Consider the following 11,752-nt stretch of genomic DNA (forward strand, 5'->3'; position numbering starts at 1 on the left):
TTGGGGTTTAATCCTTCCCTTCAAGGCTCAGGGGTCCAAGATTATCTTCTGTGTCTGTGTCAATTGGTTTCCCTTGTCTTTGTTGAAGAGGGTCTGTGCAGTCCTTCTGCCTAGTCCGCCATCTAGCGGCCCTTCTTTTGCATATTCTCTTGACTCGCAATTTTGTCTTCTTAAAAAAGAATGTGCCTTCTCATATAGTTTATTGCAGGGTACCCTAGTATTATTTCCCCAAAAGTTTGTAAATTTTGCCTGAAGGGCTGAGAGGGCTCATGATGTCAGAGAACATGAGGAGGATTACTCTCAAGGAGGGCATCATTCCCAATAACTCTCAGAAGTGTTGCTATTTAAATTTTCCTTCTGGATTCCCCATGAATCACAAAGAAATAAATTTTGTGCAAATAATCAAGTTACATGTAACACACACCCACACACCCACACATACAACTGGTCTACCTGCTAACCCCCCACTGCCACAGCTTTGAAATCATGCATTGCAGGAAACAGCCATAGAAATTTCAGCCCACTTTTGTGGGGTCTTGTTGAGTAGTAAGCATTTCACAGTTTCCCACTGCAATCCCAATATTATGTAGTGTTTGACTATGAAATAACATTATCCTTCTGCTAAAACGGCAAGGAGGCCACATGTTCCGACCTCCTCTAACCCTACAAGGGAAAGGCAGGATTACCAGCAGTAACCCAAGGCCTATTACTGCAAGGCCAGACATGCTGCCTCCCTCCAGCCCTTTCACCAACCGTTCTTCCCAAAGCACCCACCACCTCTCTCCTGGGTTCGATAATTCGCTGCAGTGGCCACACAGAACTCACAGATTACGGGGTTTATTAGGGAAGCACCAGGCTACAACTCAAGGTCAGGAAGAACGCTCAGTCTCTCTCCCAGCCCACTGTCCCTCAGCCAGCAGTCTCTCACAGTCTCCTTCCCAGCAGTGCTTGTCCCTCGGTGTCTCACTCAGCAATGTGTGTCTCTTGCATCTCCTTCCCAGCAGCATGTGTCTCTTTCAGGGGTGTGTGTCTCTTTCAGCAGCACGTCTTCCTCCACGAGCAGTCAGAGATAGAGTTCTGCCTCTAGGAGACCTCCTTTTGAGCCCAGCAGAGTGGCCAAATTAGCCAATCATAGCATCAGAACTCTAAGCACCTGAGATAGAGTGGGCACCTCCCAGAACATTGTTTTGTGCCACTCCCAACAGAAATACTCCAGGTGGACGCCTTCAGCAATCAAGAGCTCCTCAGTTGCTCATAACAAATCCCACGTTGGGGTTCACAAAGACTTATGGGTAGAAAAGCCACCCAAAGTAATTTACTACACTGCACCTTCCATAAGAACAATCAAGTTAGTCTTAAAAGAAATACAACTAGAATGCTTAGATGCGAGAATGGTGAGACTTCATGTGCTTACTTTGGACACTTCTGCTGACACTCTAACACTTGAATTTCTTCTGCTGAATCTCTGTCAGCAGAATTTATGTTCCACTTATTTATTATTTTAATGGTCCACATCATGTATATTGTAAACCAGTAGTATCAGGAAAGATCAGCTGCTAGAAAAGGACACCATTTTTGGTAAGGTGGAGGCGTCAGTGAAAATGAAAACTCTCAATGAGACAGGTTGACACAATAGCCTCAACAATGGATTAAAACATATCAAAGATTATGGAGATGGATTGAACAATGTTTTGTTCTGTTATACATAAGGTCACCATGGCAACCCACTTGATGGCAACTAACAACATCTTGCTAATATTCATTTAATCATTTTTTATGCGCCTACCATATGCAAGACAATGTGTTCAAGGCTCAGTGATAAGCAAAGATAGAGAAGATAAATACGAACTATTTTCTCATATTCCTCAAGTGAAATTAAGCTATTATATTATACAGAGGCAAATATACTTATCACAATTTGCATGACTGTACTTTAAATAAGTTGTAAGAGGCTAAAGGAGTACTAAAATATTAGCTACAGATAATTTTTAAAAACTGTGTAGGTAAATCGCCATCTCTAGAACTTATATTTAAACTCAAACATTCTTTCAGTGTCAGCATTTATTAATAACATTGTGCTCACATGTCTTCAGGATCAGAAGGTCCTTCTTTAATGTGTTCATCTTCAATTTCATCGATTTCAAGATTGTCTTGTTGCACATCTCCTACAATGGGAACATCCATCAGTGTTCTGAACAGCTTTGAGAGATCTGGAAGTGAACATGTTCTCAACATCTAAAAATAAATAAATAAACAGATTTCTTATTAGAAATAAGGGAATTAGAAAATAAAAATGGGAAAAATTATAAAATTAAAGTTAGTAATTTACATTATATATATATATAAATCATATTTAGAGCTAGAAGCTTCATAGGTGACCTTCCAAACGTTAGAACCTAATCTTCCTGAATTTCAGCTCAGTATTTTTCACCAAGAAAACTACACTTGAGTTCATTATATGCTTGGGTAACAAACAGACATTCATTTAAAGTGACATTTAAAAGGTAAGGAGAGGTGTTTATCCTAAGGAAAGATTTGGAATGGAATTTTAAATGTGTCAGGAATTAGGCAGGGCTAAAACCACATAACAACAACAACAACAAAAACCATCCATTCCCTCCTTCTCACTACTCATGGCCCATACTACCCTATTTTCTTTAAAATTTTTATTGTGATTTGGGTTAAAGTTTACAGAGCAAATTCATTTCTCACACAGAAGTTCATACACATTTTGTCTCATGATATTAACTACAATTCCATTACAGCTCTCTTCTCACTTCCTCCTCATAGTTTCCTCTTCTCTGTGTCCTTCCCTCCTGTGCACTCCCACTTCCCATGCTGTCTCTCTGTGTAAACACTTCCTTTCTGTTCTCCCACGATTGATCACTCCAAGGAGTGTACCTACCTGATATAAATGTTCAGCCCATATGCCTGTCTATTATTTGGCTGGAAGCCACAGGAGTGAGTTCAATTCCAGACCTGAAGGGCAGGTAGGGGCCATAGTGTCAGGGGTCTCACCAGGTTCTATACAACCAGCAAACTTGGTCTTTTTTTTCTTTTTTTAAGATTTTGAATTTTGTTCTACTCACACTGCCCTTCTTTCATAGTATCTGTTAAGTGGTCCTTTCATTTGCTATGGCCAGCACTCTCTAAATTTTCTTGCCCAAATCCTGGAGTGAGTTAGTTTGAATGTGGTTAAATACTATCACATGAAATTGGTGGCCCTTTGTATCTCTTAATCCTAGGAGTTGCTGGCCTGTCAACATTGCTCAAATCAATCTTACAAAGAGAAGCCTAGCATTGCTTCCCTGAGCATGTAACTGGGAGTGGGGCTTTTCTACTAGAACAGAGAGCTGGAAAGACAGGCACTTTGATGTCCATGCTGAGGATTATTTATAGTAGTGGCAAGAGAAGGAAATCAGCAAACGGAGCTGAGAAAAAACAGTGCAGTTAAGTTGTTGAAAATACAAATTTATGTTGCATAAGACCAAGGATAATAGGAATTGCCTCTGTCTATTCACTTTTCAACAACTAGAATGTGATGCATACACAGGGGTATGAAAAATAGAATCTATACATAAAAGTCTCTGTGTTGGGTTAACCCTAAAAGGAATCCTTGAGATTTGAAACATGAATCCTAAGGCTCTGGTAAGAATGCAACACCAGATGGGAGACTATGAAGAAAACACAATGTTTAGCATATTAATGAAAATTTATATACTTGGCTTATTTTATTGGTACAATCTGTTTTTGAGAATAATAAAAAAGGACAGATTTCCATTATTTGAACACAATTTACATATTACAGCACTCAAGAGGAAAAGTGCTTATGAACTACATACATACTGGTGAAGTTGGTGAAAACATACTGCTTGTTAAAGTACTTCATAATGGTACTGAGAGTATATCTTCTGCTAAATCTCCCATTTTCAGCAGAATTTACACTTGATTTATTATGGTAATGGTTCAAACCACATATATTGTAAACTAGTAGTATGCAAATAAAGCACCCTGTAACAGTTTCCCTAGGCACCTACTAAACAGTGAAAATAAACAGCATATATGCACTATATACCTAAATTCAAGGAACTCTGGTGGCACAGTGGTTAGGTACTTGGCTGGTAACTGAAAGGTCCATAGTTCAAACTCACCAGCTGCTCCATGGAAGAAGGATATGGTAGACTGCTCCTGTAAATATTACAGCCATGGAAACCCTATCAGTCAGTTCTAGTCTGTCTTATAGTGCCACTTTGAGTTGGAATCAAGTAAACGGCATTTTTTTTTTTTGGACAAAAGGATGCAATATTTCTTAGACTGAGATAAATTTTAGATTTGATATCTGAAATCTAGATTATTAAATCAAAATAACTTTCATAACCTAGCATAAAACAATAAAACGTGAAAGTAATTTTAAGTGGTCATATAATTTCACAATTTGTCTCTCTGAACGGGTCTACACACTGACAATCAGATAATTATCTGAACTACATTTAATACCTTTTAGGTTCACAGTCTTTCTTGATAGATTATTAAAGTTTTAAATAGGATATTCAGCTTCAGTCAGAAAGATTTTATATAAGAACACTTTCAGTTCTATAATTCTGATTCTACTAAATCTTTTTTTCATGCTGTTACACAATATTCTGTAGTTTAACATCTGTGGAAAGGGATCCTCCTGAAAACAGCTGTTCACCCATAACACTTTGCCTAAGATTTTACTTCATTTATAGTCAAACCAATTTTCTCTAGATTCTTTGTAGCATGCTAATTTATTCAGTTAGCATTTAGAAACATTATAAATTAAAAAGGTAAGCAATGTTTTAGGAAACTAAAACATTTGTTTTTAAAACATATGTTTTTTTAGGTTTTTTTTTTTTTTGGAGGAGGGTTAGTTCTATTTCTTTCTCATAATCACATAAGATAGTGAATGAATTAAGTGCCAACTATATTCATAGAATTCCACAAGAAATTCAATTTACAAAAATTGTGAACTCACTTTCTCATCTGTAGTATTTTCATGTAAAATTATTAATTAGTAATACTCTAGTTAAACTACGACAAAATATTTTATGATAAGCAATTTGTTTACCCTATGTTTATAATAATATTACTATAATAATGATTCCTCAGAATATCTTCTACAAATATTTACTCACTTAAATTCATAAGTCAGGTTAAAAATAGATTTAAAACACTAAAAAGTTATGAACAGGGGTAGAGAAAAAAATGACGTTCTAGTGACATATTCCACCCAATCCCTCTATACCAGAGACCTGGAAAAACTGAGTGAAAGAGATACAGATAATGATCCTGGGACCCTGAGCATCAAATGAGAGGATAAATAATTAGACTGAATGATAAGAAAAGAGAGATAGAAAGAGGGCAGTTTCTGGGGAGAGAGAAGTATGGCCATTTTGTAAAAACCAGACAAAATGTACAAGAAATGATAAAGGGAGTTCTTTGGACAGAAAACTAAAAATGGTAGACAACCACCTAAGATTAAGACACTGGACAACTTCACAAAGAAACCAACCCCGAAAAAAGAATTCTCAAACACAGAGAGGTGCAAAAGAGGTAAAGATAATAAAGATAAACCCTTAGAAAAAAAAAAAAAGGAAATCTCAAAATTAACATAAACTCCTAAGACTGAAAATAGAGAACCCCAGCTGTCAATCTGTAAAAGACAACAATTTAAAAGTGTAATGAGGTAATAAATGGTATAACTATATTTCCAAACAGAGAGGAAGTCAGGACAATATCAATATAGAACAGACTGTTTCAAAAGGAAATCAATATGGTTTCTAACCAAAAGAAGAAAGAAAAAAATCATAAGTCCGCAGTGAAACACAATAAACAACAATGGATAAAAAGAAAAGAAAATCTGATAACAAAATGAACTCAGCACAGAAAAAATATTCAGAACAAAGAAACAATACCACAATAAAAAACACAAAACAATGATAGCAGTAAATTCATAGCTATCAGTAACTACAGTGAATGTGAATGGATTAAATGTGGCAGTCAAGAGAAAGACAGTGACAAAATGGATTAAAAAAAAAAAAATGACCCATCACTATGTTGCCTACAAGAGACTCACCTTAAAAACAAAGATAAAAATAAATAAATAAAAGGATAGGTTAAAAAAAAAAAAATCATGCTAATGGGAACCAAAAAAGAGCAGGAGTGGTAATATTAACTTCTGATAAAATAGACTTCAAGGCAAAAATTAGCATTAGTGACAAAGAAGGGCATTATATAATGATAAAAGGGTTAATTCAGCAAGAGAACAGAACCACGATAAATACTTATGCATGTAATGAAAGAGCCCAAAAATACTAAATAAATAAATAAATAAATAAATAAATAAAACAGAAGTGAAAAGAGAAATGGGCAATTCTACAACAGAATTAGGAGACTTTAACACACTATTCTCAATGAATGACAGAACAACTAGAAAGAAACTCAACAAAGATGCAAAAGACCACAACAATATAATCAGCTGACTTGATGTTATAGATCTATACAGAACATAATGCAAATACAACCACTGCTGTGGAGTCAGATCTGATTCATAGCGACCCCTTCTTGGGTTTCTGATGCAGTATCACTATGGAAGTAGACTGCTCAACCCTCCTTCCGGGGAGTAGCTGGTGGGTTTGAACCACCAGCCTTCTGGTTAGCAGTCAAATGCCTTAGGCACTATGCCATACAGAACACTCCACCTAAAAAAATGCAACACACATTTTTTTCCAGTGCATATGCATCCTTCTCCAGAATAGACCATATGTTAGACTACAAAGCAAGTCTCAGTAAATTTAAAAAAATTCAAAACCTTACAATGCATCTTCTTGGAACACAGTGCTATAAAATTAGAAATCAATTAGTGGGAGGATCAGGAAAAAAATAAAATACATGGAAACAGAATAACACCATGCTCAAAAATTACTGGGTGACAGAAGAAATAAAATGTGAAATTAAAAAAAAAATTGTAGAAGCAAAAGCACAACATACTAAAACCACAGCAAAAGCAGTACTCAGAGGCACAATAAAGGCACACATCTGAAAAGAAGAAAGAACCAAAATCAACACCTTAACCCAACATCTGAAACAATTAGAAAAAGAGCAACTAAAAAAGCCTACAGTACCCAGGAGAAAGGAAATAATAACAATTAGAGCAAAAATAAATAAAACAGAAAAACAATAGAAAGAAGTAAGATTAGAAGTTGGCTCTTCAAAAAGATTAACAAAAGTGACAAACCACTGGCAAGTTTAAATAAGAAAGAGAAAATGCAAATTCACAACAGAATGAACCAATATACAGACTAAGAGACTAGTATGAAAAACTGTACTCCAACAAATTTGAAAACCCAGTAGAAATGAACAACTTTCTAGAAACACATGAACTACCTAAACTAACACGGACTGAGGTAAAAAATATGAACAGGAACATAACAAAATAAGAAATTTAACAGGTCATTAAAAAATTCCCAACAAGAAAAAGTTCTGACTCAGCATCACTGAAAAATTCTATCAAACATTCAGAGAAGAGCTAACTAACATCAATACTACTCAAACTACTCTAGAACATAAAAAAGGAGGGAATCCTCAAAAATTCATTTTATGAAGCAAGCATAATCCTGACACCAGAGCCAGGAAAGACACCACTAAAAAGGAAAGTTATTGACCAATACCCCTCTGGAATATAGATGCAAAAATGTTCAAGAAAATCCTAGCCAACAGAATCCAAGACTACATAAAAAAATAACAGAACATGACCAAGTAGGATTCATACCAGTTATGAAAGGATCCACTACCTGCTTTTCAGTTTGTCATTCTGTGGTAGCTTGCAGGTTGCTGTGATGCTGGAAGCTATACCACTGGTAGTTCAAAGACTAGCAAGGTCACCATGGTGAACAGGTATAGGTGGAGCTTCCTGACAAAGAAAGAGTAGCAAGAAGAATGTATATAGGTCTGCTTCTGAAAAAAAAAAATTGGCCACTGAAAACCTTACAAATAGCAAGGAAACACTGTCTGATACAGTGATGGAAGTTGAGTACCTCAGGTTGGAAGGTGTTTAAAACATGACTGGGGTGGAGCTGTCTCCTTAGAGTTGACTTTAATAACAAGGATGGAGTCAAGCTTTTGGGACCTTTGTTTGCTCATGTGGCATGACTTAAAATGAGAAGAAACCACTGCAAACATCCATTAATAATTGGAATATGGAATGTACAAAGTATGACTCCAGGAAAACTGGGAAAAAAATGGAAATAAAAAAAAAATAATGCATAAAAGTTGATATCCCAGGTATTAGTAAGCTGAAATGGATTGGTACTGGCCATTTTGAATCAGACAATTATGTGGTCTACTATGTGGGGAATGGTAAAAAGAAATGGCATTTTATTCACCATCAAAAAGAACATTTCAAGACCTACAGTGAGGTACAATGATGTCAGGGATAGGATAATATCCATATGACTACAAGGAAGACCAGGTAACAAGACTACTATTCAAATTTAAGCAATAACCACTAAAGCCAGAGAAGAAACTGAAAACTTTTACCAACTTCGCCAGTCTGAAATCGGCCAAACATGCAATCAAGATATATTGATAATTGCTGATGATTGGAATGCAAAAGTTGGAAACAAAGAAGCAGCATTGGTGGTTGGAAATTATGACCACTGTGATAGAAATGACATCAGAGACTGTGTGATAGAATTTTGCATGACCAATGACTTATTTATTGCAAATACCTTTTTTCAACAACATAAATGACAACTATACACATGGACTTCACCAGATGGAATACACAGGTATCAAATTGACTACATCTGAGGAAAGAAATGATGGAAAAGTTCAGAATCATGTAAAAATAAGGACAGGGGCTGACTGTGGAACACAACATCAACTGCTCATATGCAAGTTTAAGTTGAAACTGAAGAAAAATAAAACAAGTCTAGGAGAGCTAAATATGACACTGAGTATATCCACATGAATTTAGACACCATCTGAAGAAGAGATTTGATGCACTGTACACCAGTGACCAAAGATCAGATGAGTTGTGGGATGACATCAAGAGTATCATACACGTAGAAAGCAAAAGATCTTTAAAAAGAAAAGAAAGGAAGAGAAGACCAAAATGGATGTCAGAAAAGACTCTGAAAATTGCTCTTGAATGGAGAGTAGTTAAAGTGAATGGAAGAAACAATGAAGCAAAAGAGCAGAACAGAATATTTCAAAGGGAAGCTACAGAAGACAACGTAAAATATTCTAATGAAATGTAAAAAGATCGATAGCAGGAAAATCAAAAGGGAAGAATCTACTTGCCATTTCTCAAGCTGAAAGTACTGAAGAAAAAATTCAAGCCTCAAGTATAGGAATATACCCAAGACCAAGTATAGATTTGGCTGAAGACAGTCTTACATATAAGCTTGTGCTACAAGATTATCCATGAACATTACAGAAGTAACAGAAGACAAGATTGGAATAGTGTCTCAGATAACCAAATACCCCGAGGCAGAGAATAACCAGGACTTTGGGCTTGGGACCATAGTCTCTCAGGGGACATCATGATCAATTGGCACAACATAGTACATACAAATCTTGTTCTACATCCTACTTTGTTTAGTAGAGAATGGGATCTTAAAAGCTTTTGAGCAGCCATCTAAGATGCAACTATTGGTCTCCTCTCGTCTGGAGCAAAGAAGAATGAAGAATTCAAAGTCATTTGGAAACAATTAATTCAAAGATATGATGGACCACAAGGACCTCAGCCTTCAAGACCCTGACACCAAAAAACTACCAATGCCAACCACTCGAATCAAAATTGGAGATCCTGGCTAGAGTGGGAGGAAAAATGTGGAACAAAATTCAAAAACACAAAAATGACCAGAATTAATGGTTGCATAGAGATTGGGAATCCCCAAGACTATGACCCTGCATTATCCTTCGAGCCTGGAAATGGACTTACATCCCTGGATTGGCTCTTAGCCCAACAGACCTACAAGCTGAACATCTACCCCAGAGAGATGCACCCATCTACACTAGGGAGATGTACCCCTTAGATCAATCAGCCATAAGACATCAGAGGGGCAGCTTTCATGTAGAGGGAGAGCTGGACAGACAGGAATGCACAGATAAGAAGGGCACAGGGAAGGGGTATCACAGGGAGGAGAACGGAGAAGAGCTTTTTATGGTTGGGGATTGTAATTGAGGCTGTGAAATCAAATGTGCACGAACTGTTGATGATAAAATGAATGTGCTTTGTAAATTTCCACCCAGATCACAATTAAAAAAAAAAAAAAATTCAAGCCTCAAGTTAAGATACTGAAGGATTCTATGGGCAAAATATTGAACAATGTAAGAAGCATCAAAAGAAGATGTAAGGACTAAATAGAGTCACTGTACCAGAAAGAATTGATGGATGTTCAACCATTTCAGGAGGTAGGATATGATCAAGAACAGATGGTAATGAAGGAAGAAGTCTAAACTGCACTGAAGGGATTGGCAAAAAACAACACTCCAGGAACTGATGGAATATCCATTTCTATGTCAGAACAAATGCATGCACAGTTGGAAGTGCTTAAATGTTTGGCCAAACAAATCTGGAAGACAGCCACCTGGCCAACCGACTAAAAAAGATCTTTATTTGTGCTTTTCCAAATAAAGGTGATCCCATAAAATGTGTAAATTATTGAACAGTATCATTAATATCACATGCAAGTAAAATTTTGCTGAAGATAATTCAAAAACAGCTGCAGATGTACATCGACAGAGAAATACCAGAAATTCAAGCTGCATTCAGAAGAGGACGTGGAATGAGGCATATCATTGCTGATGTCACATGGATCTCAGCTGAAAGCAAAGAATACCAGAAAGATGTTTGTTGTTGTTGTCAAGTGCCGTCAAGTTGTTTCCGACTCACAGCGACACCATGCACAGCAGAACGAAACACTGCCCGATACTGCACCAGCTCCATGATTCTTGCTATACTTGAGTCCATTGTTGCAGCCACCATGCCAATCCATCTATTGAAGGCCTTCCCCTCCTTCGTTGACCCTCCATCTTATCAAGCATGACATTCTTCTCCAGGGAATTGTCCCCTCTGACAACATGACCAAAGTAGGTGAGACGAAGTCTGGCCATCCTCGCTTCCAAGGAGCATCTTGGCTGCACTTCCTCCAGGACAGATCTGTTAGTTCTTTTGGCAGTTTATGATACCTTCAGCATTCTTCGCCAACACCACAACTCAAAAGCATCAACTCTTCTTCGGTCTTCCTTATTCATTGTCTAGCTCTCACACGCACATGAGATGACTGGAAATATCATGGCTTGTGTCAGGCACCTCTTAGTCCTCAAGGAAACATCCTTGCTCCTCAGCACTTGAAAGAGTTCCTTCACAGCCACCCTGCCCAGTGCTACATGTTGTCTAATGTCCTGACTGCTGCTTCCATTGGCCTTGATTATAGAACCAAGCCAAGTGAATTCTTTGACAACCTCAATCTTTTCTCCATTTATTGTGATGCTGCCTATTGGTCCAGTTGTGAGGATTTTTGTCTTCTTTATATTGATGTAATTCACACTGCAGACTGTGTTCCTCAATCTTCATTAATAAGTGTCACAAGTCATCCTCACTTTCAGCAAGCAAAGTTGTATCATCTGCGTATCTCAGGTTGTTAATGATTCTTCCTCCAATCCTGATGCCACGTTTTTCTTCATCTAGTCCAGCTTCTCTGATTATTTACTCAGCATATAG

The 11,752-nt window shown here is 37.1% G+C and overlaps 1 protein-coding gene across 1 annotated transcript in view; it reads right to left on the reverse strand.

Annotated features, from left to right (window-relative positions):
- The window catches only part of LOC103207321 (serine/threonine-protein kinase Nek1-like), a 278,788-nt gene that overhangs the window by 16,367 nt on the left and 250,669 nt on the right, over window positions 1-11,752 (reverse strand). Inside the window, exon 18 of the mRNA XM_007952898.1 lies at window positions 2,084-2,235. Coding sequence (XP_007951089.1) covers window positions 2,084-2,235 — 152 coding nt within the window. The remainder of the gene's footprint in view (window positions 1-2,083; window positions 2,236-11,752) is intronic.

The sequence above is a fragment of the Orycteropus afer genome, unplaced genomic scaffold (genome assembly GCF_000298275.1).
Source record: "Orycteropus afer afer isolate SDZICR_OR568_19922 unplaced genomic scaffold, OryAfe1.0 scaffold00364, whole genome shotgun sequence".
NCBI classification, from domain to species: Eukaryota; Metazoa; Chordata; class Mammalia; order Tubulidentata; family Orycteropodidae; genus Orycteropus; species Orycteropus afer.